At 44.0% G+C, this 27,713-nt stretch overlaps 1 protein-coding gene across 2 annotated transcripts in view; it reads right to left on the bottom strand.

Moving 5' to 3' along the window:
- LOC124795320 overlaps positions 1–27,713 on the bottom strand; it is a 485,179-nt gene that overhangs the window by 34,632 nt on the left and 422,834 nt on the right. For both annotated transcript variants that reach the window (XM_047259291.1, XM_047259292.1), the window contains exon 4: positions 3,930–4,105. In XM_047259291.1, the coding sequence (XP_047115247.1) occupies positions 3,930–4,105 (176 nt within the window). The remainder of the gene's footprint in view (positions 1–3,929; positions 4,106–27,713) is intronic.

Raw genomic sequence — 27,713 nt, forward strand, 5'->3', positions numbered from 1 at the left:
TAATTAAGAAACCATACTGGAGGATATTTACTGAAAAGCTGGCTATCTGAAGGTATAAGCGATTCTCTACGAAGTGTATCTGATTCGTGGATGTACATATCCGCTCGATATTTTTGCTAAGATATTTCTCAGTCCCGAAACGAAGAACGACGCTGCGTACAGTAGAAATAATCAAGTGACAAAAATGTGTTCGAAATCTTCATGTTATTGGAATCTTTTGGAATTCGTTATTTAAGGAGAGATAATAAAAAAGGAGAATTCGTGGCTGTTTTTCGGAGAAGCTATTCTTCCGTTTGGCAGGTTGTGTATTATACCGATGCATGTCGTTTTGTCACCTCTGCATGGGAAGACTGGCTTAAATTTTACAGATGTATGCTTTCACTCCAGGTTTAGCAACATGGGTTCGTATACGTCCGGTCGGTCCGGACATACAGCAGATTCTGGATGCGTTCTGTGTCATCTTTCTCGGCCTCTGGCTCCAAGCGACGGTGGGCCATGGTGTGCTGAGATGACAAACATATCGTCCATGTCACTGATTAGCCTTCTGGCGCCTACCTGCTGGTGCCTGAACACACAGGTGTCCTATATTTCCATTCACTGTTGGGTATCGGCTGGGTTTCTCGACTCCTTATGAGGGTCTTGCGGCTCCGTCTGGAGGAGAGATCGAAATCTTGTATGAATTCAGTAACCACACAACTGATGGCATTTCACACACAGATATTGTCTTGAACTTTTTCATCATTCATCTGCTGATGCATCGCATTGGTACACAACTCCTGAATATACTGTCTCCTTACAAGAATGTTTCAATGAATCTTAAACGTTAAGCACTTCAGTAGTTATTAGCTTGCAGTCGAAAGTGCGCAGTTACTTCAGAATATCGACTGGAAGCGCACAACAATCAACTGTTCCGAGTTTCAAATGTTTCGGTACCTTAAATCTCTAAAGGATAAATTCTGTTTTTCTCAAGTTAATGTTATTGCTACCATTTAAGTCTTCCGTCCTAAAATTCACTGGGCGGAACTTTCTACGCCAGGCTGTACAATCTCTTTATCTTTACGTGCTACAACCGAATATATTTGTATCTACCTTTACCTCCATCTACTGACGTCTTCACTTCCCTCCAATACCAAATTAACTATTCATTGTTGCCTCAAAATGTGTCCTACCAACATATCCCGGTCAGGCAAGTTGCTCAATAAATCTCGTTTTTCCCTTAGTAAGCTCCGTGCCTCCTTGTTATTTATCTGGTCTACCCGTCTAATTTTCAATATTTTTCGAAATCTTAAATTATCGTCTTGTCTAAATTGTCTGCGTTAAATAATCAAATAACGTACCCAATAGATTTCTTAACCGTAGCCATGCTGATCTTAGAAAGCCTTTTATATAACTGCAAAGATACCTGAAGAAATCCGCAGGGCGTTTCTGGTGCTTGTAATGATTTTGTTCATAATGGTAGTTCAGCAGCTGCAGAATATTTCAACAAAGATAAGAAGTCAGTCATCAGCTGCACAAGAAATCCTTTATTCGGCGAACCAAATAAAAGTTTCTTGTGCACCTTGTACTGTGTTCCCGGAGGTGGTAATGAATTTGAAATACACTCCTGGAAATTGAAATAAGAACACCGTGAATTCATTGTCCCAGGAAGGGGAAACTTTATTGACACATTCCTGGGGTCAGATACATCACATGATCACACTGACAGAACCACAGGCACATAGACACAGGCAACAGAGCATGCACAATGTCGGCACTAGTACAGTGTATATCCACTTTTCGCAGCAATGCAGGCTGCTATTCTCCCATGGAGACGATCTTAGAGATGCTGGATGTAGTCCTGTGGAACGGCTTGCCATGCCATTTCCACCTGGCGCCTCAGTTGGACCAGCGTTCGTGCTGGACGTGCAGACCGCGTGAGACGACGCTTCATCCAGTCCCAAACATGCTCAATGGGGGACAGATCCGGAGATCTTGCTGGCCAGGGTAGTTGACTTACACCTTCTAGAGCACGTTGGGTGGCACGGGATACATGCGGACGTGCATTGTCCTGTTGGAACAGCAAGTTCCCTTGCCGGTCTAGGAATGGTAGAACGATGGGTTCGATGACGGTTTGGACGTACCGTGCACCATTCAGTGTCCCCTCGACGATCACCAGTGGTGTACGGCCAGTGTAGGAGATCGCTCCCCACACCATGATGCCGGGTGTTGGCCCTGTGTGCCTCGGTCGTATGCAGTCCTGATTGTGGCGCTCACCTGCACGGCGCCAAACACGCATACGTCCATCATTGGCACAAAGGCAGAAGCGACTCTCATCGCTGAAGACGACACGTCTCCATTCGTCCCTCCATTCACGCCTGTCGCGACACCACTGTAGGCGGGCTGCACGATGTTGGGGCGTGAGCGGAAGACGGCCTAACGGTGTGCGGGACCGTAGCCCAGCTTCATGGAGACGGTTGCGAATGGTCCTCGCCGATACCTCAGGAGCAACAGTGTCCCTGATTTTCTGGGAAGTGTCGGTGTGGTCCCCTACGGCACTGCGTAGGATCCTACGGTCTTGGCGTGCATCCGTGCGTCGCTGCGGTCCGGTCCCAGGTCGACGGGCACGTGCACCTTCCGCCGACCACTGGCGACAACATCGATGTACTGTGGAGACCTCACGCCCCACGTGTTGAGCAATTCGGCGGTACGTCCACCCGGCCTCCCGCATGCCCACTATACGCCCTCGCTCAAAGTCCGTCAACTGCACATACGGTTCACGTCCACGCTGTCGCGGCATGCTACCAGTGTTAAAGACTGCGATGGAGCTCCGTATGCCACGGCAAACTGGCTGACACTGACGGCGGCGGTGCACAAATGCTGCGCAGCTAGCGCCATTCGACGGCCAACACCGCGGTTCCTGGTGTGTCCGCTGTGCCGTGCGTATGATCATTGCTTGTACAGCCCTCTCGCAGTGTCCGGAGCAAGTATGGTGGGTCTGACACACCGGTGTCAATGTGTTCTTTTTTCCATTTCCAGGAGTGTATATTTATTTATTTATTGGAGAATATCTGTGAAGATTCTGGAGACAGACAATTAGTTATTTATGGTCCCGTAACCACCGTGAGTACTGGGCTAGTTTGCTGATTGCTGATCCGCGTCGGGCTAAATTAAATTACATTACACTGTTCATAGTATTATTTGAGTTATTTCTCTATTTCTCTTTTGTTTTAACATCACTTTATTAAGAGCTATCAAAGCAGATATAATAAATTTAAAGTTTTATTAAATTGCATTACAACCTGATGACTGACTTTTTATCTCAGTTATGCTTGTAATGATTTTTGCGCAGATTATTGTGGCTTGTTAGTGGAAAGACTGTGAGCTTCAGGAGCGAATTTCGATCTGCAGCCGGAAGACAGATTCTCTGACAGGTATCATAGAGAATAAATCGAATATTTTTTAGGTGTAAATGGGCCTTATGTGTATTGTCACTACGAATAAATGCTAAAACTAAACTGGACTATAATCAGCTGATAGATGGCGGGTGTACTAAAGATTTGTTAGAATGAGGGAGCCTCGTTATGTTTCGAGTGATTCGTTACCACGACCAGCGCTCGTGCACAGTGTACCTGGAGCTGAGATGCAGAAGAGCACATTATCTCTCCTGAGGAGCAACGCCCACAAGAAAGAATGCAAACATTTGCCTTCATTGAGCCCGTGGCAAAAAATAAGCAGGCAGCGGAGACGGTGAATTTAATTTCGTGGGCTTAGGCTTAGCGAGGGACTGGGTCTTCCCGTCAGATGAGCTTCCCCCAGCCCCCCCCCCCCCCCCTTCTCTCCGCATCAACAGATACCGGCTCAAACACTCGCCAGCCCCGGTGGTACGTAACGAAGTGAGCGGCGCTACGGCAGCGACTGGCGCCAGGTGGCAGGTGGGTCGGTGCACGTACCGGGGTAGTAGACGAGGCTCTTGCGGACCGAGTACCGCGTGCTGGGCACGCGCAGCTCGCACGCGAACGTCGCCGAGTCGGGCAGGTCGCGGTCGAAGAGCAGCTTGTGCGCCGAGATGTCGAAGCCCCCGTCGCGCCGCTGCGTCGACACCGTCACGTCCTGCATCGGCTGCGGCCTGCAAGCAGACACACGCTGTCAGCTCATGGGCTTCGCTTCTGCGTAAACTCGCAGACTAAATAATAATAATAAAAAAGCATCATATGAAGTATCCTACACATTTGAGTGAAAAATGCACAGATATCTTTAAGGAACCAATGGTGGGAACTAAATATATCTGGCGGCAAGAACAAACAGACAGTGTGAGACATTTTAGTATCCTGATTGTGTTTCGCAGCAAACGACTACCTGCTTCATGGACACTGTTGCCGCTTCTGTACACAGTCACTTGTGACGGGACCACGGGCGAGTTAGTATATAGCTGTCTAGATCAGGTAGGTACACGGGTTGGCACCCAATCTACGCCGGCCGCGGTGGTCTAGCGGTTCTAGGCGTGCAGTCCGGAACCGCGCGACTGCTACGGTCGCAGGTTCGAATCCTGCCTCGGGAATGGATGTTTGTGATGTCCTTACGTTAGTTAGGTTTAAGTATTTCTAAGTTCTAGGGGACTGATGACCACAGAAGTTAAGTCCCATAGTGCTCAGAGCCATTTGAACCATTTTGAACCGAATCTACAACGTAAAGTGCGATCTCTGGCCCACTTACCAGCCAACAGCTGACGTTTTCCGGTAGAACTGCATTACTCGTGTTGCACATACGCACAGGGGACTTTACTCTTAGTCCGGACGTACACTGGGGCCGTATTCGTTCGACTAACTGGTTTTTCCCATGATCGTGCGACTACGACCGACTGACGAAGCTCCTCACTGCAGCCGAATAACTCGGCAAGCAGTAACTCGCAAGGCTACTTAAGTGAAGACTTACCCTCTCAGACCATTCCAATGGTCATAACTGAGACCAATATAAACTACTTTCTAGAGTGTCTTTCTCGACAACTGATTGAATGTGCGTTTGGAATTCTGACTAGTAAATGGAAATTGCTGTAAAAAGTATTGCAATTTACAAACCTGGTAATGTTAGCACAATTCTCAAATGTGTATGCTGGTTACACAACATCGTAGTTGACAAACAGGGGAAAGAATTAGCAGGTGCATTCACTTGCCAGCTAGCACAGTCAACGGAAAGGCACGTTTCCATCGGCGAGAAGCGTTGAGCCAGTGCAGCATATTCCAACTGAGATATATTTGACGTCCTTTTGCTGAGAGAAAGTGCACACAGGAGTGCGTTCTGAGTATTTTACAAAGGTTTTGTTACATAGGGTGGACGTGTGACTGAAGATGTTATTCTCAGTTTTGATTTTAAAAAAAAAATGGTTCAAATGGCTCTGAGCACTATGGGACTTAACATCTATGGTCATCAGTCCCCTACAACTTAGAACTACTTAAACCTAACTAACCTAAGGACAGCACACAATACCCAGTCATCACGAGGCAGAGAAAATCCCTGACCCCACCGGGAATCGAACCCGGTTTGATTTCAGATAGAGTTTCTACAGTTCTTTAAAACTGAACGGAGTGGGTGCCATCAGTTTTGTTTTTAAATAGAGTTTGTAGAATTTTTCGTCTTATTGAATGAACGTTGTACGTCACGTATAACATACTCAATAAATGTGATGACACAGTATCATATTTTTGTTACGCTACTATCACCGTTTCCAGTTATTTTCCACACTCATGCCCTCTGCAACTTTCAGTCATAGTTCCCTCCGTAAGTCGCGTTGTTCATACCTTTTCTTCCACGTACTCCACAGTGACCTGTTCTCTCTCACAAGTCGTATGAGCTTCTTTACGTTCTATGTTCGTAATTACGTCCGAAAAACATCTCGACACAAGCAACATAGCTTGTTATTTATTTAATCGTATGGCTAGGGCCACCCGCTGGGCAAGCCATTCTCCGGGCGCCGGTCTTTCAATTTGACGCCACTTTGGCGACCTGCAGTCGATGAGGATGATAGAATGATGATGAGGACAGCACAACACCCAGTCCCTGGGCGGATAAAATTCCCCGACCAAGCCCGGTATCGAACCCAGGCCCAGAGGATTGGCAATCCGCCACGCTGACCATTCAGCTACCTGGGGCGGACTAACATAGCTTGTAATTATGTGCGAAACACTTCCAGACAGAAGCAGCAACAGGTGCTCGCTTGCACCGACTACGTACGACCAATCCCATTTCACTGGGATTCGTCCGTCAGCCGGCCGTGTATGTGTGTGTATATGCGGCCGATTTGATCTTGTTCAGTGGACGCATGCCAATGCCGCTATGCCTTGGGAATGGTCGGCCGGATGCGTTCGTAAGTGGCCGTCCAAGTAGTCGGACCAGTACGGTTCCAGTGTACAATGAGCCTTACCATGCCCCTGACCTCACTGGCGGCGGACATCTCGTAAAGCGACTGCTTAAGCTCATGAATGCTCGACGAAGAAAGATCTTTTACTCCTTAGAAGAACTAGGAGACATTTACTTAACAATAGCGCAGAAAGATGTGGAGCCAGGAATATCGAACGAATCTAAATCGAAGAGTTTCAAAACGGATATCATCGTAAGTGTATTACATTTATCTCTATGATAAGAATCTTATGAGAGCGTTCTTCAAGCCACACAGCCGGCCAATGCTCGCAGCAAGCTAGGGAGTTTCGGGTAAGAGTGCACAGTTAAGAAAAAATGTGTAACCCACTTACTCTTACGGTAATCTTCTCATACACTGGTCTATTGTTTCAACTCCTACATGTTAATTATTGCAAAGACTAACGCATTTTGATTCTTAAGACACACACAACAATAGTGACAGTACAAAAGCGTTATCTGCGTACTTCTACTAGCACAGGCATTGAGAATTCGCACGTAACATTCTTCAGTAGTAGACACAATGCTAGCGACGTACAGCTTCGTAATCTGCACGGGCCTCATTTCAGCGATCCATACATCTATCACACTGAACCCAGTCAACATCAAAATTAAACCCGCAACCTGAGAAAATGTATTTTCTTTTCTTTTCTTTCTTTTTTAATTAGCTTTCTTAGAAGCTATGAACAATATCCGTATTGCAGAAAGAGTTTTTTTCCTGTTCTAGACGATTCTGTCCGACTTTTCTCTGTTCCCTTAGACTTTCCATTTGTTTCTGTACGAGAGCATTCTTAACCAGTGACCGAGCGAGGTGGCTTAGTAGTTAACACCCTGGACTCGCATTTTGGAGGAAGACGGTTCAAACCCTCGTACAGCCAATCAGATTTAGGTTCACCGTGAATTCTCGAAATAGCTCTAGGCAAATGCTGGGATGGTCCCTTTGAAAGGGCAAGACCGTTTTCCTTCCCCGTCCTTAACACAATCCGAGCCTGTTACCTAATGATCTCGATGTCGATGGGACGTTAAACCCAGTCATCCTTCCTTCCTTCTAACCATTCATGAGAGGTATCCTATTTTTGGGCCCTCCGCTTCCGTCTGTGAACTGAAGACAACTTTGGGAGAGCAAAGACATCAGAAATGTGCGTGTGAGCATCGCAAACATGCAGCACATAGTTCTAGCGCTCCTCAAGATGGTCCCGGTTGGGTTTTCTTCGCTTGATCACTATTTCCAATGATGTAAATGACTTCAATCAGAACTACAAATTCGTCTCTTGCCGTTACACGAGAAGGAGGAAAACCTTCCGCCGAATAAACATTACGAGTATCGACATACTCGCGTCAATTCAAGTGAGGCATTGAAAACCATATGAGCCCAATGCACAGGCTCAAAATTTTGAGTAAAAGAGGAGTCTGTCAAAATCAATTTTGTAAACAAACCAACCGTCTCATACGTCTGATCAGCCTTTTAACTACGTCTCAACAACCTATATTTCATATTATAAAATAAGATACCTGCCTTTTAATATGAAGTATTAATTGGTATTGTAAGTAGGCTGTTTAGGTTTTTATGTTGGTAACGTCATGTAGAACTCAGTATGAAAATCACTGGCTGTGCTATGTGCAGTCTGGGGCTGGTTTGCATTGTTGTTGGCTATTGTAGTGTTGGGCAGTTGGCTGTTAACAGCGCGTAGCGTTGCGCAGTTGGAGGTGAGCCGCCAGCAGTGGTGGATGTGGGGAGAGAGATGGCGGAGTTTTGAGAGCGGATGATCTGGACGTGTGTCCATCAGAGGCAGTAAATTTGTAAGACTGGATGTCATGAACTGATATATATTATGACTTTTGAACACTGTTAAGGTAAATTCATTGTTTGTTCTTTATCAAAATCTTTCATTTGCTAAGTATGACTATCAGTAGTTAGTGCCTTCAGTAGTTAGAATCTTTTATTTAGCTGGCAGTATTGGTACTCGCTGTATTGCAGTAGTTTCAGTAACGAGGATTTTTGTGAGGTAAGTGATTCATCAAAGGTATAGGTTATTCTTAGTCAGGGACATTCTTTTGTAGCGATTATTAAAAGTCAGATAGCGTTGCGCTAAAAATATTGTTTGTCAGTTTAAGCACAGCCATTTATAATTTTTCTAAGAGGACGTTTCATAATATTTAGCATTACTTTTATCATGAACGTTAAATCCCAAAATCTAGTGATAGTTGTAAATGTTTATAATTAATGTTAAACTAGAATCAGAACATAGCGGACAGGTACTCAATGCAACTAAATACACAGCTCTGACGTTTCCCAAACCTTTATGGTCGTCATTATCATATTTTCATGAAGCACGTTCTGCAGCTTGAGGTTGAGATCAAACACCGATTATGAAGTACTACTACGGCTACTACTACTACTACTACTACTATCATCACGTACATGATGGCACTAAATTATTTTGCAACCCTAGATAACAATGGTGCAGTGCAGAGCAAAGAAATATGGTTTGTGTTTTCGGTCCATACGGTAATGAATATCCAAGAAATCGGTGAGGCAGCTTTTCGAGACTGTTCATATGAATAATGTGGTCCTACAAATATAGATAGAATTGGTTCATTGTAACATCAGCAGCTGTGTACTTCTGTAATAAAGGAAATATCTATCAATTCCTTGTCTGTGAAGATATACATTTACACCCTCGAACTAAACAAAACCGATCTACACTTTAATGAAGCTGAACTGATGAGTTAGAGAGCTGAAAGACAAATAGATTACATAAAAGACAATGTTTATGGGTGATGTTTCTGAAATCAAAACTGAATCTCATATTCCTATAAACATAGCCTTGTTACTTTCATGCCACTGCTGAGTAGGACGTACATTGAATAAACAGTAGGAAATGTATGTGGAAGGACTGTTGCCGCAGAGCCTCGACATGTATTGGTAAACGATTTCGATGATATGACGCTCAAGTGCAGTAGCTTCAAAGACGTTATTGATAAGCTGTTCAGACACGTCGTTTATGTTCCAGAGGACTGGTTTCAGAAAACTGACCAGTCCAGTCTCTCTGTCTCGCAGATATGGGCGCAGTCAAGGCAATATTTGAGAATTTTTCTGAGACTTTAATCTTGACTAACTTTCAATTTACACTCTCAGAGGCATGATTTGTGCTGGGTGAGTGTCTTCGCGTGTTTGAACAAAGCCATCAGCCATTCCGGAAAAGACTCGATGCACGAAATATAATTTGTAGCCCCAAGTATAGAGCGATGTAGATATGGACCAAACACAAATTCTGTCAGGCAGAATTCCTCAAATAGTAAACCCGTAGTGAGATGGGAACGTACTTATGCGCATGCCTCTTGCATCAACTGAATTCTGAGTTGTATGCTTTAAGTAGTAAAGTACCCTGCTGAGTGGTGTACTACCCTAGTGAGTGGTATACCGAGGTGGCGAGTGACAGGCAGGCTTGGAGTAACACTGTTTGTTTACTGAAAATACTAAACTCATTTCAGTTTCGAGGACGCCGGTCCGCACAAGAATAAAACTGAAATGTTATTCAGTGATGATGCAAGAAAGACGCTACACGCAATAACACAACCGAAATGTTCTTCTGTGATGAGCAACAGGTGTCCAGTATGACGTACTCCAAGCTCGTCGGTGGTACCGATGAGCTAAGGATGTGGGGCCTTCCGGAACGGGTGTCAGGCAGTAGCGACGGGAATCACGGCAAGTGCGCGAGCCGGCACTGTCGGTTGGGTAACAGCATCGGCAGGCGTCGTGGTCCTTAGTGTTGGCTGTAGTGCGGCTGGCGATCGGTCTGTAGCCAAGCTGAACTAGCAGTCGAGTGGTGAGCAGCGACCCAAGTACCGGCCGACGGAGTAATACGGGCGTGATGTCAGGGTGGACTCAAACAGGTGCCTGCGACTGCAGCGCTGTTTACCGCGATTCGCACTCCACGTATCGGCGCGGCTTCGTGGTAAACAGTGCAAACAGTGCAAAAGTAATGCAGGGCCGTGCCTGGACCGCGAACCATATCTGCCAGTATGGTGATCGAATATGCAACATCCCAGCCCTGCATGTACTACAGATATTATTACAAGCAGAAACGAAAATGGAGACGCCACACTCCTTAACATATTTTGTGATGCATGTAGTTGATTAGCTTTACGTGTTACTTACGGGCAAATACGACGACTACCGAGCTTTAGGGCACCGCTTAGTTGGTGGGGTGCACCGGTTCGGATGACAAACTAACTGTCGTCCGCCATATTGTATGACAGGCAGGAGTGATGGTTCGGGGTGCTATTTCTTTTCACAGAAAGAACCCTTCGGTTGTACTCCGCGGCACCATTCCAGCACAGTGGTACATCGTAGGCTACGCCCCGTCTTGTTGCTCTTCATGGCAATCCATCCTAGGCTTACCTTTCAGCAACACCGTGACCTCATGCACACGGTGAACGTTTTTTACGTTTGTCTTTGCCTTGCCAAACCCAATCGTGGCCAGCAACGTCGCCGGCTTTCTCCCCACAGGAGATCTGGAGCATTATGGGCAGGGTCCTCCAACCAGCTCGGGAGTTTGACGAACTAACTACTAACTAGCAAACTGGACATACTATGGCACGATACCACTCAGGAGGACGCCGAGCAAATCCATCGATCAATGCCAAGCCGAATAGCTGCTTGCATAAGTGCCAAGGATGAACCAACGCGTTACTGCTTTCCTCAATTTGTGATCATCCAAACTCTATTGAAATTTTAATAATTCGTTTGTCAGCACTTGTTCCATTAGGAATTTCTCGAGTACTTCATTTACATTATTAAGCTACTCTTATAAATGCATGAAGAATTCTAAGCGATAATAGATTAATTGTGCTCTGTTAAATATGCTATGTTATCATCACATTCAGAAAAGCGTAGAACGCATTAATCACAAAGACAGAAATGTTCACATATTATAATGGCTTCTTCTGAGCAATGAACAATAATCTGTCGTTCTTCTCAGCGGATAGCTCACAGCGGCCGACCAGAGCAGCTACACCCAGAGCACAGTGCCATAAAGTGTGCATTTTTTTGTTTTGTTTTTTGAAAATCACGAACGTGTAACATTCAGAGTCTCATATGCATGTGATGAACGTTTTGCCAAACGCATATATCACTGGACAGAAATGGCCATTCCACTTAAATTGGAGTTATGTAATGTATCAGATTACTGCTATACATCGATTCTGGTAAGAGTTCAGGAGAGTTTTAAATAAATTGTTTGCCACCAAAGTATTAATCTTCTTGCTTGTTACAAAGTTCTGTTGTGTTGAACATTACTGACAACTTGGTACTGTATATCAGTCTGGATGTTGATTTAAGACCCTTCCAACTGTGTTATCCTGTAACACCCCAGAGACTTATTTGTAGTTTCAGTGTTCGAAAATATTTTGGTTTTCCCTCAAAGAACATATCACAAAGTATCTCAGTTGCAGTCTCTTAATGATACGAAATACACACATCAAAAACGTTTTGCATTATCCAGGTTCCAGGAACCTCTGAAGACAGACATTGACTGTGGTTTTTGAATCACAGACGCAGACCTTGATTGTTGAGAGATGTCACTAAACCCGCAAAAAGATGTAAACAACCATGCATGAGCAGCGCCTATTAGACGGAGGGGGTCAGACAGTCGATCAGTTCTAGTCATTCCACTAGGAAGGCGGTACACTGCTCGTGCTGTCTGTAGTTCAACCATGCGTAGACGGTCAATACCGCGGTTCGATCGCGTCCGCATTGTTACTTTGTGCCAGGACGGGCTCTCAACAAGGGAAGTGGCCAGGCGCCTCGGAGTGAACCAAAGCGATGTTGTTCGGACATGGAGGAGGTACAGAGAGACAGAAACTGTCGATGACATGCCTCGCTCAGGCCGCCCAAGGGCTACTACTGCAGTGGGTGACAGCTACCTACGGTTATGGCTCGGAGTAACCCTGACAGCAACGCCACCATGTCGAAAAATGCTTTTCGTGGAGCCACAGGACATCGTGTTACGACTCAAACTGTGCGCAATAGGCTGCATGATGCGCAACTTAACTCCCGACGTCCATGGCGAGGTCCACCTTTGCAACCACGACACCATGCAACGCGGCACACAAGGGCCCAGCAACATGCCGAATGGTCCGCTCAGGATTGGCATCGCGTTCTCTTCACCGATGAGTGTCGTATATGCCTTTAACCAGACATGTTTGGATGCAACCCGGTCAGGCTGAACGCCTTAGACACACTGTCAAGCGAGTGTAGCAATGTTTACGTTCCCTGTTGTCTTGGGGTGGCAATATGTGTGCCGACCTACGCCGCTGGTGGTCATGGAAGGCGCCGTAACGGCTGTACGATACTTGAATGCCATCGTCCAAACGATAGTGCATTATCGGCAGCATACTGGCGATGCATTCTTCATGGACGACAATTCGCACTCCCATCGTGCACATCTTGTGAATGACCTCCTTCAGGTAAACTACATCGCTCGACTAGAGTGGCGAGTTTATTTTCCAGACATGAACCCTATCGAACATGCCTGGGGTAGACTGAAAAGGGCTGTTATAGACGAATCGCTCTTGAGGAATGAGGCAATCTGGAGTAACAGTGCCTTGATGAATTTGTGGATAGTATGCCACGATGAATACAGGCCTGCATCAATGCAAGAGGACGTGCTAATGGATATTAGAGGTACCGGTGCGTACAGCAGTCTGGAACACCACCTCTGAAGGTCTCGCTGTATGGTGGCACAACATGCAATGTGTGTTTTTCATGAACAATAAAAAGGGCGAAAATGATTTTTATGTTGATCTTGATTCCAATTTTCTGTACAGGTTTCGGAACCGAGGTGATGCAAAACTATCTTTGATGTGTATGTATATGCAACACTCACTAGCTGCGCTTTACGTTCCCTGTATGTCACTTCGTCATGGTACTTATCGCTACCATCGTTATCCGAGGCCATAAAAAAGCTTTATCAAATAATGGTGTACTACGCTCGTTATACTCTGTATAACATCTACGTAGTGTTTTACAATTTTGTTTCGGGTGAGGCTGATTACATAAAGAAGTACAGCAGACAACATGAAATTAATTTCTGTAGCCCTTGCCAAACTACCTGTGAAACAATAGCTATCTTCAGATCACAACTACATAAAATAATTAACAATGAACTTGTTTTTTAAATGGCTCTCTAAGGGTCAGTTCCCTACATGTAAGCTATAAGTCTGATATAAAATCATTTTTCTAACCGAGTGCTTCAGTGTTTGTCTTTTCTGGACGCTGCGCCGCTGATTTAAAGAACAGATAGCAGCTGCGTATGAATCGTCAAGCAGTAATTCAGGGCGCTAGCTGTCGTTTGTACAAAGATGGTCCTGCTTGCTGAATATTTCTGCCGCTCGACAGCAGTACACGTAGGTAGGAAATAAGGAAGATTAGTGTTTAACGTCCGGTCTACAACGAGGTTATTAGAGACGGAGCACGAGCTTGGATAACGGAAGGAAGAGTATATATCGTCATTCGCCTTAAGAGAGTCAGAGAAATCACAAAAACCTAAATATGGACGGTCTGACGGGGTCTGACCATCTTCCACCAAAATTTGAATGCAGCGTACTAAGCACTTTGTCGTCTCGCTCGGTTGCCATGCGTGTAGTTTGTGGACAAGGCAGGTTCTGCTTACGGCCTAAATTCTGCATAATCTTGACGACTTGTTGGGGTATTATCATAATCCCTGATACAAAACTATTCATTACTCATTTCCTAGTTGTTACTTGGTATCAGTTGATTCTTCGTAACTAAGTAATATTTTTGGTTTGACTCTTGGTGTCTAAGAAAGAGGCAGTGAGAACGCCATTAGAGAAGCTGATGGAAGAGTGAAATATACAACAGAGTATGGTGTCCCGTCCTCAACTGTAGGATGCTTCCGTGGCTGGAAGAGAAACCGGGTTAGTGAGAAGAGGATTCTCGCAATGAGGATCCCGCGCAAACTGCAAATTTAATTATGTATATAGACAGTTCATCTGACAAGAGAATCGACTATTTCAATGATTTTTGCCTCTTATCGATTTCGATAGAGGTAAGATGTCAAAATTTGCAATATAAATGACCGTATCATTTGATTGCATTGAGGTAGAAGGTAAAATTCTTACAGTGCAAGGGGACCTTAGACTTTAGTATGCTATATATATTTCAATTTGATACGTCTGCGCGTTTATAACAAAAATAGCTCTTAAGAGACGGACGGGCAGAGAGTCACGCAACACGATAAAAAACATTTTTTTCCAGTAATATAGTAACAAATTAACAATTTTCGGATTTTTTATTTGCATTTCCTGCAAGACTTTGCTTTCTGTCAAATTTAATGATTCTAGGTCAACGGGAAGTACCACATATGTTCCGATGAGTGAGTTTGTGAGCATTAAAATATGTACTGCACACAAGGGCAATTCTAGCATTGGTCGTATGAATTTGATACTGTTTTTTAGTATCGCATATCGATTTCAATCACGGAGAGATCATCTTCAGTGCCAGACTAAGTCTAGTGGATCCACATTATCGTGCACAGAATATAACTTCACATAAAGCGGATAATATTCAAACCTTACCTGCTGTCGGCATGTTCTTCGCTGTGAACATCTACACTACCGGCCATTGAAATTGCTACACCACGAAAATGACGTGCTACAGACGCGAAATTTAAGCGACAGGAAGAAGATGCTGTGATATGCAAATGAATAGCTTTTCAGAGCATTCACACAATATTGGCGTCGGTGGCGGACCTACAACGTGCTGATATGAGGAAAGTTTCCAACCGATTTCTCATATACAAACAGCAGTTGACCGGCGTTGCCTGGTGAAACGTTGTTGTGATCCCTCGTGTAAGGAGGAGAAATGCGTACCATCACGTTTCCGAGTTTGATAAAGGTCGGATTGTAGCCTATCGCGATTGCGGTTTATCGTATCGCGACACTGCTGCTCGCGTTGGTCGAGATCCAATGACTTCTAGCAGGTTATAGAATCGGTGGGTTCAGGAGGGTAATACGGGAGTCCGTACTGGATCCCAATGACCTCGTATCACTAACAATCGAGACGACAGGCATCTTATCCACATGGCCGTAACGGATCGTGCAGGCACGTCTCGATCCCTGAGTCAACAGATGGGGACGTTTGCAAGACAAATCTGCCCGAACAGTTCGATGACGTTTGCAGCAGCATGGACTATCAACTCGGAGACCATGGCTGCGGTTACTCTTGGCGCTGCATCACAGACAGGAGGGCCTCCGATGGTCTACTCAACGACGAACCTGGGTGCACGAATGGAAAAACGTCATTTTTTTGGATGAATCCAGGTTCTGTTTTCAGCATCATGATGGTCGCATCCGTGTTTAGCGACATCGCGGTGAACGCACGTTGGAAGCGTGTATTCGTCATCGCCATACTGCCGTATCACCCGGCGTCATGGTATGGGGTGCCATTGGTTACACGAGTCGGTCACCTCTTGTTCGCATTGACGACACTTTGAACAGTGGACGTTACATTTCAGATGTCTTACGACCCGTGGCTCTACCCTTCATTCGATCCCTTCGAAACCTTACATTTCAGCAGGATAACGCACAGCCGCATGTTTCTGGTCCTGTATGGGCCTTTCTGGATACAGAACATGATCGACTGCTGTCCTGGCCAGGACATTCTCCAGATCTCTCACCAACTGAAAACGTCTGATCAATGGTGGCCGAGCAACTGGCTCGTCACAATACGCTAGTCACTACTCTTGATGAATTGTTTTATCGTGTGGAAGCTGCATGGGCAGCTGTACCTGTACACGCCATTCAAGCTCTTTTTGACGCAATGTCCAGGCGTATCAAGGCCGTTATTACGGCCAGAGGTGGTTGTTCTGGGTACTGATTTATCAGGATCTATGCACCCAAATTGCGTGAAAATGTAATCACATGTCAGTTCTAGTATAATATATTCGTCCAATGAATACCCGTTTATCATCTGCATTTCTTCTTTGTGTAGCAATTTTAATGGGCAGTAGAGTACGTTTACTTGAGTCCAGTCGACTTAATCCAGCACTGAAGATGATCGCCCTCTGACTGAAATCGATACACAATAATGAGAAACTGTTAGAAATTTATACGACCATTACTGGAGTTTCCTCTGTTTGCAATGCTTGTTATGGTGTCGTGGCGCAAAAATTTCCGAATGGAAGCCAATCTCATTAAAATGTATGGCATAGAAGGGTTTATCTTTGGACCGCATTCTCGCGGAAGCCTAAATTTTTGTACCCTACCAAGTGACCGTAGAACTTAGCATTTGATATGAATTTCAAGTTTTTAAGTCTGCCCGTTCCGGAGAAAGGGGTCTCAACACACAGTCGGATGAAACAAATCTTGTGATGTAGGGATCTTTTTTTTTGCTTGTTTTGTGGCACCATGCTTTCTGCACAAATTTTGTGATTCTAGGTCGACAGGATTGCAAACGGCTTTGCCACAGTGGCGACACCAGTTCGTGATAGATCACCGAAGTTAAGCGCTGTCCGTCTGGGCTAGTCCTTGGATGGGTGACCATCCGGTCTGCCGAGCGCTGTTGGCAAGGGAAGTGCACTCAGCCCTTGCGAGGCAAACTGAGGAGCTATTTGATTGAGAAGTAGCGTCTTCGGTCTTGTAAACTGATACACGGCCTGGAGGGCGGTGTGCTGACCACACACCCCGCCATATACGTATCCGGTGACTACTGTGTGCTGATGACACGGCGCCGGTCGGTACCGTTCGGCCTTCAGTGCCTGTTCTACATCTACATCTACATCCATACTCCGCAAGCCACCTGACGATGTGTGGCGGTTCTCCCTTCGATTCGAGTCTCGTATTGTTCGTGGAAAGAAAGATTGTCGGTTTGCCTCTGTGTGGGCTCTAATCTCTCTGATTTTATCCTCATGGTCTCTTCGCGACATATACGCAGGAGGGAGCAATATACTGCTTGATTGCTTGGTGAATGTATGTTCTCGAACCGTACCGAGCTACTGAGCGTCTCTTTTGCAGAGTCTTCCACTTTATCTATCATTTCCGTAACGCTTTCGCGATAACTTAATGATCCTGTAACGAAGCGCGCTGCTCTCCTCTGGATCTTCTCTATCTCTTCTATCAACCCTATCTGGTGCGGATCCCACACTGGTGAGCAATATTCAAGCAGTGGGCGAATAAGTGTACGGTAACCTACTTCCTTTGTTTTCGTGTGGAGTTTAGTTTAGTATTACGTGGATAGAGTTTTATAAGTGAACTTGCGAATAGCGAAGTATGTGACGTAAATGGCTGTATCTATTGACTGCATTGATGTAGCAGCTTAAACTTTTACATCGACAAGGTCCCATAGACTTTAATACGTCACATAAATTTCAATTTGATACGGCAACCCGTTCCTTAGAGGAAGGGGTCTTAGCAGTCGGACAGACAGACAACGAAGTTATCTTACAAGGGTTCTGTTTTTACAGATGGAGGTGCGGAACCGTAAAAAGAGAGTTACTTACAGAATCGAGGTTACAGAGCGAGTGGACTCTTTAGTAAACTGCACGTCTACGAAATACTGATTCACAGAGCAACTCACTCGGTAGCGTGATATATAATTACGTATTATGTTTTCCGTGGGCTGCAATGTTTTAGGAATGGCTTATAGGCGTGCGTTGGAAGATGTTATTTCAGTAACAAGGGGGAGGTGGTTTGCAGAACATTTTTCGTTTGCCTAAGAAGCCTACGTTGAAAGGGCTTGTTTCGAAACAATTTTAACGGTGGTCGTCGTGGCCGCGTTCGATACCGGGAGACCATTACGGTGAGGACGGGACTTTTGAGAGCAGACATGCGCCGAATGGTGTTAGACATGTACGGACATCGTGAAACACTGAAAAGTCACGAAGAGAGGTTGACGGCTGCCCATTGTCGTTATGCGTTGCGTCGCGCCCCTTCTCTTCGGTTGACAGAAGCGTCAGTTCGCAGAATCTTACTCAGTCTCCGTTTCTGTCTGTCTCAAGTAATACGGTATTGCGGTGCCTGTGTTATTCTGATGACGATGCAAAGGCACTGCGGCGACTACAGCTGTTATGAAATACATTACGTCTATATCCAGATGCGAATATGGAGAACCATCAGTTGTAGCATGAAATGACGACAGTGAAAATTTTCGTCGTCATCAGAATAACACAGGCCTTGCAATATCGTATCTCTCTGTCGATACCGGGCAAGCGACTTTCAAGTACAACGTCTGACCATAATGTATGTACGAGTAGGGGTCGTAGACACATGGTTGACGACATATCGAAGTTTGGGTGTGGCAATGAGTCACGCACGGTTAGCCAACTGGTAAGCCGACGACTCGCGATAAGCGGGAAATCCCGGTTCAAGAGCCTGTGTGGCACAAATTTTCATTGTCGTTATTCCATTCTACAGCTGATGGTAGTCCGTACTCGCAATTGCGAATACGCTTAACATGTGTCTAAAGTAATGGCTGCTGTGCAAGACCTGTAACAAAATGATTCCATATGAAGACATGTTTGCAGAGAGGATATTGCAACTCCTGAGGGATATAATATTCATCATGAGTGTCGAGGCCAATTTTCATGCGTCGTCGGTACTCAGTAAAAAAAAAATAAAAAAAATAAAAAAAAATTCGGGCAATAAACATCAGAAAATCATAGCAACTGCATCATAAACCTTTATACTGTAACACATTAACCGTTTAGTCTAATATATTAGGCCTCATTTTCTTTGCGAAAACATACAATGCCAGTTATCAAAGGTTACATTACACTCTGGTGTTTTCGTGTCAGTATCATAAGACGACACAGTTCTCGTCAAAAGATGGCGATTTCGTCAAGATGATATAACTTTTCTGACATAAAGATCAGGTATGATTTTACTGATTACAGGTTCTTAGTGACCACATTCAGTTATACTGGTGTATGTAGAGGCCACTGTGGTCAGCAGTCATGATAAATTCTGACTATTTTTTGTGGGCTACTTAAACATCGATTATGCTTAAACAAACCATATACTTCTGAAGCACTCACTTATATCTCAGGACTTAAAATTAAACAGCTTCAGCAGACACTTATGGTGGTCTAGTGTAGCATTAGGCTCCGGCACCTCGGTGCTACATTTATTCCTGGATAATTAGTGAGGTGTTGGACTTATCCTTCTTACACTCCTTCCAGAAGTGCCTTAGATTAACAGAGCGTGTTGTGAAAAGTGTAACGGGACTTTTACAGGAGTAAAACGAGGCTGGGGCGATAGGCCTTCCATCCTCATCCTCCTAGTGACGTGGCGAATAAAAGGCTGCATTCAAACTATAGTCAAACCATTAAGTAGATCATAGCCTTGCGTCACCGGACTTCACTTCAAGACCGGAATGCCTCGAAAACGATGAATTTTTCTGGTCATTACTTCGTTACTGAATTGCAATCAGTGCGAAGGAAGTTGACGTATTACATTCCCTTCGTTCCGAATGCAGCTCTGATTACGGCACGCTTGCACCACCTTCGCCCCAGGAATGTACCTTTTACGTGGTCCCAGCAATGTAACTTTGTCTTTCGACGACTAAAATGAGCTTTGCTCAGTGACAGTTGCGTAGTTCATTTTGATCCTTGGCCGTGAATGCCTCTTCATACGCCATTGGTCCTGTGCCATGGCGCAGCATTTGTTCTGCCGATTCGCCAAAAGCCTTCGTCTCCGAAACACTTATCAAAGCAACTATTCTCATACAGAGAAGGAGACTTTTGCAATCACCTGTTGAGTGATTAAACTTCATCAGTATTTGTACGGATTAAAGTTCTACTTGGTCACCGATCACAAGTCTTTGTAGTCACTTTTGAAGCTGGACGTGCCCTTTCCGAGCCGCAATGTACAGAAACTGCACTACCAATGCGAAATAGTGTACACGCTCACATCCAAGCATGCCAGTGCAGACACGCTGTCGTGTCTTCCTCCGGGATCGGATGCGGGCTATGACGCATCGGAAGTACTGATGCACAGGTGTCAGACGCGCTGGAGCAGTTTACATTATACAACAGGAAGATTGTCCAGGTAACGCCAGCGTATCCGATTTTGCAAAGACTATTTCACTGCGATCGCACTGGTTGGCATCGAATGGCTCATTAATTCGCTACATTTCCTTAATTGGAAATATATTTATAATATAAAAACAATATATTTCGCTATATATTGAAATGCAAGAGAGTGGAAGACTATTCAAGAAACATGTACTGCATCAAACTGTGCTATAACATTCTAACTATAACAGTTATTTGTATTCCGTGCAGCCTTCGGATTGGCAGATTTTAAAAAATCCACATACAAGTCTACAAATGCCCAAATATTTTTGCTATCTGTGTGTCTGTTAATCAGAGTCGTGGTAACTGTATTACTGGTGTGCGATAATTACGTACAATGATCTGAAGATATTTTTTCTCTGTTTCCATACGCGATATCCATTTTTAACAACTGAGAATTCTTCTACTTTCCAATTAAAAATACTTCTTTTTCTACTATTTTCTACTTAGTTAGTCAAGAATGGGAGGTAATATTTAAGTAGCTAATTTCGAGATGAATCATAGAATACCTACATCGATTACAGACGTAGTGGAAATGACCCTTCAACAGAATAGTGTTCGTAATGACTGCCATTTTCAGTGAAGAAGTAAGCAATTTTACGTAATTTAATAAAATGTTAAAAACCGTTTAACTGCCTTGATCTCCTACACATAACGACTTAAAAGGAATGATGACCAGACAAGTTTCACCCAATCAGATAACAAGCACAAAAAATAGACAAGTCTTAGGAAACAGTTTTATGGGATAATCTTCAAGCTAAAAATATTAGATGGCAAACCAAATACAGAAGTAAAAACTCACCATTCATTTAAAAACGTCAGGAACTGACGTGCGGAACGATATCACGTATAAATATTGTATGAATGTGATCCACATACAACTATACAACGTAAGACCGAAGAAAACATGTTTAAATGCAGTATCGCGTAAGAGACACAAGTTGAAAAAAAACTGGACGTACCGGTAATAACTGTATCATGCAACAGCTTACAATTGTACAAGTTCAACAAAAATATTTGTTGCGCTGTTCCGGACCCAAGCTTGTGTCAGCGCAAGGAGATACATACATACATCCGTAAACGAGGGCTATAATTTACCGGTGATATCCGGATGCTTTTGATCAGATATGCATGTTGTTTGTCGTGGAGATTTCCCTCCGTATGGGCCAACAAAACTCCGTGCCCAGGGCATTTGCACAAAGCCTCCTAATGCGAATTGATCGCTCCGTGGTCTGTAATCACTGGCCGCATTATATGCGGAAAGCTCGCTATTGATCAGACTCAATCACTTCGACAATAGCAGTTTGAAACGGAAGCCGAGAACAAGGAAAAACATCGTCAATTCTGAAACAAATGAAACACAGGAGTCACTCTGCAGGTCCTGCTAACTAACAAGAGCATGTCACCTGAGTATAATTGGCTAGGTCTGCGCTAACTTCACCGGCAAGTAAATACTCCTTGGCACTAGACTTACAGGGGAACATTCCCAAGTGTCAGTAAACAATATAGATGAAGGTTGGCGGGTATGTGCAGGGACAAAATAATGCGTAGATAGACAGATACCGCTTACGGGAAATTTAAAGAGATCTTTGGAGAAAAGAGAACCACCTGTATGAATATCACGAATTCAGATGGAACACCAGTTCTGAGCAAATAAGTGAAAGCAGAAAGGTGGAAGGAGTGTATAGAGGTTCTATACAGGGGCGATGTACTTGAGAGCAATATTATGGAAATGGAATACCACGTAGACGAAGACGAAATGGGAGATATTACTGCGTCAGGAATCAGACAGAGCACTGGAAGACCTAAATCGAAACCAGACCCCGGAAGTAAACAACATTCAATTAGAACTACTGATAGCCTTGGGAGAGCCAGCCATGTCAAAAGTCTACCATCTGGTGAGTAAGATATATGAGACAGAAGAAATATGCTCAGACTTCAGGAAGAATACACTAATTCCAATTATAAAGAAAGCATGTGTTGACAGGTGTGAAAATAGCTGAACTATCAGTCTAATAAACCACCGCTGCAAAACACTAAATACTAACGCGAATTCTTTACAGACGAATGTAAAAACTGGCAGAAGCTGACTTCGGGGAAGATCAGTTTGGATTTCGTAGAAATGCTGCAACACGAGAGGCAATACTGACCCTACGACATATCTTAGAACAAGTCACCGAAGTGGCAAGGTTAATATTTTAATTGTTAGTGTTTTGTACCATTTCCATCCATCCTACGTGGGGTGCATGGTTTGTGTGCTTGTGTAAATTGTTCAAACTCTTAGTTTAAAGTTTCTGGTGTGTTGCAGATTTGAACCAGTGTAGTCTTTCAGAGGCTGTTGTGAGCGGTCGTAATTACGGCTTTGCCAAAAGGGAGCGGCAAGGTTCTCTGCCCGATAGCTCATACAGTCAAAACTTGTTTCTTTCTGCCTCTGAATAAATTGTAACTTGATATTTGGCGGGTGCTTTCTGATTATAATTTTAAATCTGTTTCTTTTAAAAAAATAATTTTAGGCACTATTAAAGTGAATAGAATTCCCATTTGTCAAAATGAATTTGGTTATGTTTTCATCAGTTACTCCCTGGCAACTACTTCCATGCTTAGGTAGTGTGATTAAATGTGTTCTTGTTCTTGATGAACCGCTTTTAAATAAAATAAATTCTTAAGAATATTCTTTGAAAATAAATGACGGTTCAGGGGTTGATCAGTGTGAAAAAAAGTTTTGATCATTATACTAGAGGACAAGGAACTCATGCATCTAGTGATCCCAAAGGGCTCTATGGCAAAGGACAGATGTGATATGTACTCTGATGAGCCAGAACGTTAAGACCACCGACCTACTGTCGATATAAACAAGTCCAGGCGATAGTAGCGCCACCTGGCGAGGAATGACTGCTAGTCAGACACATGGCGGTGCATGTAGTATTAGTGAGAGTGCTGTTCGTGTGTACAGTAGGTAAGGCGTGATCTGTCTGAGTTTCATCGAGGGCATATTGTGATGGCCTGGAGGCTTCGGGACGAGCATTTCGGAAATTGCACAAATTTCCGGGTGTTCTAGGAGTGCTGCAGCGAGTGTCTTCAACACATGGCAAAACCAAAGTGAAAACACGTCCAGACGCCGTTGGGTTGGGTGGCCCACCATCATCAGACATGTCGGAAGTTTTAGCCTGGGCAGACTGGTGAAACAGGACAGACGGCGATCTGGGTGGAACTAACATCTGAATTTAATGGTGGGTAGAGTACAAGTACGTATGAAAACACAGTGCACGGAACACCCCTAACGAAGGACCTCTGCAGTCGGACGACCCATGCATGTGCTAGTATTAACACCAGACATCGGCAACAACGACTGAAATGGGCACATGACCTCCTGCACTGGACATTGGCGCAGTGGCAGAGCTGTCCATGGTCTGATGAATTCAGATACCTTCTAAACCATGCCGATGGAAGTGCGCAAATCTGTCGTCTTCCAGGTTAACAGTTCCTTGACACCTGTACTACGGGGTGGAGACAAGCTGGCGGCGGTCCCATGACAGTCACGGAAAGAATCACGTAGGCATCCACGAGTCCAATGGAGCTCGTGCAAGGAGTCTTGACAACCAGAGAGTATCGTAGCCTGGTTGCTGACCACGTACACCTCTTCATGTTCCCCGACGACTGTGGCATTTTTCAACAATATAATTGTCCGTGGGGATGCAGAAGGCAATGGAAACTACTGCTTGAAAGACATGTAAGGTGTATCCACTGGACATGTGGCCTGTAATTGCGAAAGTTTCATGATGATCTCGCCATTGACAAAAGATTCCAGGAATAGTCCCCCATTCGGATCTCTGGGATGAGACTGCCAAGGGAGAGATGACCATGAGGAAAAGATTCAATAACCAACGAAAGGATAACGTTCACGAGTCGCTACGTGGAATTTCAGAAGCTTGAACGTGACAAAGAAGCTAGAAAGCTTGAAAAGAGAAATGAAAAGGCTCACTCTACATATAGTAGGGGCCAGTGAAGTGAAATGGAAAAAAGACAAGGATTTCTGGTCAGATGAGTATAGGGCAATATTAATAGCAGCATAATATGCTGTAATTGGGGTAGGATTCGTAACAACTGGGAAGGTAGAGCAGAGCGTACCCTACAATAAACAGTTCAGTGATAGATTTGTTCTTATCACAATCGAAAGCAAACCAAATCGAATACGATATTTCAAGCATATATGCCGACGGCGAAGCTGAAGGTGGACAGACAGAGGACATATATGAGAATACTGAAAGGATAATACAGTACGTAAAGTGAGATGAAAACTTATAGTCATGGGGGACTGGAATGTAGTTGTAGGAGAAGGAATAGAAGAAATAGTTACAGGATAATATGGGAAAAGGAATTAGAGAGAAGAAAGATTAATTGAGCTCTCTAATAAATTTCAGCTAGTAATAATGAATACTCTGTTGAAGAATTATAAGAGTAGGAGGCTTGATTGGAAACGACAGGGTGATCGGGAAGTTTTCAGTTACAATATGTCATGGTCAGACAGAGATTCCGACATCAGATAATGGATTGTAAGGCGTACCCAGGAGCACATATACACTCAGATCACAACGTAGTAGCGATGAAGAGTAGGCAGAAGTTTAAGGGATTAGTCAGGGGGAATCAATTTGCAAAGAAAGGGATACGGAAGTAATAATCAATGACGAACCACTCTTGAAGGTCTCTAGGGCAGTACTTATATAAATGAAGAATAGCACAGTTGGCAGCACAGTTGAGGAGGAATAAACGTCTCTAAAAAGGGCAATCACAGATGGTATAAAGAAAAACACAGATTCAAATAAAGTTACGGCAAAGAAACCATGGATAGAAAAAGAAATACTTTAGTTGGTCGATGAAATAAGGAAGCGCCAAAATGTAAAGGGAAATTCATGAATACAGAAATACAAGTTGCTCAAGAATGAAATAAATAGGAAGTGTGGCGATGCTAAGATGAAATGTCTCCATGAAAAATGTGAAGAAATCGGAAATGAAATGACTGTCGGAAGGATGATCAGCATATATGAAAGTCAAAACTATCTTCCGTGAAATCAAAAGAAAGGGTGGTAACTTTAAGAGTGAACGGGAATTCCACTCTTAAATGCAGAGAGGAAAGAGTGTATTACAGACCTATGTGGTGGGGGGGGGGGGGGGAGATATGAGTGATGTAACAGAAGAAGAAAGGAGAGTGGACGTAGAAGAGATATGGGATCCAGTATTAGAATCATAATTTAAGGGAGTTTCGGAGGATTTCGGATCAAATAAGGCAGAAGGAATGAACAACATTCCATCAGCGTTACTAAAACCATTGGGGGAAGTGGCGACACAACAACTATCCAAGTTGGTGTGTAGAATGAATATCATCAACACAGTTCCGATGATTGCAAGAGCTGACAAGTAAGAGACTTATCGCACAATCACCTTAACAGCCGATGCATCCAAGTTGCTGACAAGAATAATATACAGAAAAATGGTAAAGAAAATTGAGGATTTGTTAGATGTGCATCGTTTTGGCTTCAGGAAAGGCAAAGGTACCGAAAGGCAATTCTGAAGTTGCGGTTGGTAATGGAAGCAAGACTCAAGAAAAATGAAGAGACATCCATGTAATTTGTCGACCGGGAAAAAGCATTAGACAATGTAAGATGTTGCAAGATGTTAGAAATCCTGAGAAAAACAGGGGTAAGCTATAAGGAGAGACGGGTTGTATACAATATGTAAAACAGCCAAGAGTGAATAATAAGAGTGGACAATCAAGAACGAAGTGTTCGGATTAAAAAGCGTGTAAGACAAGAATGTAGTCTTTCGCCCCTACTGTTTAATCTCTACATCGAAGAATGTAGGTGGAAGAGTAGAATTAAAATGCAATGTGAAAGGGTGTCAAAGATAAGGTTCGTTGCTCTTATTGCTATCCTGAGTGAAAGTGAAGATGAACTACATGATCTGCTGAACGGAATGGACAGTGTAATGGGTACAGAATATGGACGGAGAGTAAACCGAAGAAAGAAGGAAGCATTGAGAAGTCTCAGAAATTAGAAATGCAAGAAACTTAACATCAGGACTGATCGTCACGAAGTAGATGAAGATAAGGAGCTCTGCTACCTAGGCAGCAAAATAACTAGTGACGGACGGAGCAAAGAGGACATGAAGAGCAGAACAGCACTGGCAAAAAGGGCATTTCTGGCTTACAGACGTCTACTAGTATCAAACATAGGCTTTAATTTGAGGACGAAATTCCTGAGAATATACGTTTGGAGTGCAGCATTGAATGGTAGTCAAAAATGGACTGCGGGAAAACTGGAACAAAAGAGAATCGAAGCCTCTGAGATGTGTGCTACAGACGAATGTTGAAAATTAGGTAGACTGATAAGGTAAGGAATTAGGAGGTTCTGCGCAGAATCGGGGAGGAAAGGAATACGTGGAAAACACTGGCAACGTGAAGGGACAGGATGATAGGACATCTGCTAAGACATGAGGGAATGACTTCCATAGTACTAGAGGGAGCCCTAGAGGGCAAAAACTGTACAGGAAGACAGAGACTGGAATACAACCAGCAGATAACTGAGGACGTGTTTTGCAAGTGCTACACTGAGATGAAGTGTTTGGCACAGGATAGGAATTAGTTTCGGGTCGCATCAGTCTAAGGAAGAAAGAAGAAAGATGACTCAAAACAAATGAGAGGAAGAAAGAAAGTATGCGACATGTCAAAAGGCCAGGAGTGTGACGGAGTGATTCGAGGTACATAGTGGCGAGTTCCAGTTGCTGTGGTGACACCCCAGCTCGCCAAATTTGAGCCCGATCGTTCACATCTGGGAGGTGATTGAACGTGACGTCACAGCTCATTCCCCTCCTCCCAGAATTTACGATATTTGGTGACTTGTGTGTGCAGATGCGGTTCCGACTTTCACCACTGACCTACCAACGCCTCATTGCCTCCGTGCCACAACGCGACGCCGCTGTTACCCATACCAAATGTAGACGTACCGGCTATTAGGTAGATAGATGTTCGTAATGTTCTGGCTGATCAGTATACACAGCTTTTGATTTTGGAAGAATTTTGTGAGAAGATTTTCATATCTAGGTCCGTTAAATGATTGTTGAGTCAATGTCTACTTGAGAAACAATATACTCAAGCTGCAGTCAGTAGCACGTAATCAATTGTCTTCGTCAAGACTTACGAACGTGCTGAAATATGCCTAAATAAATCAGGACAGT

This window comes from Schistocerca piceifrons, chromosome 4 (genome assembly GCF_021461385.2).
Source record: "Schistocerca piceifrons isolate TAMUIC-IGC-003096 chromosome 4, iqSchPice1.1, whole genome shotgun sequence".
Taxonomy (NCBI): domain Eukaryota; kingdom Metazoa; phylum Arthropoda; class Insecta; order Orthoptera; family Acrididae; genus Schistocerca; species Schistocerca piceifrons.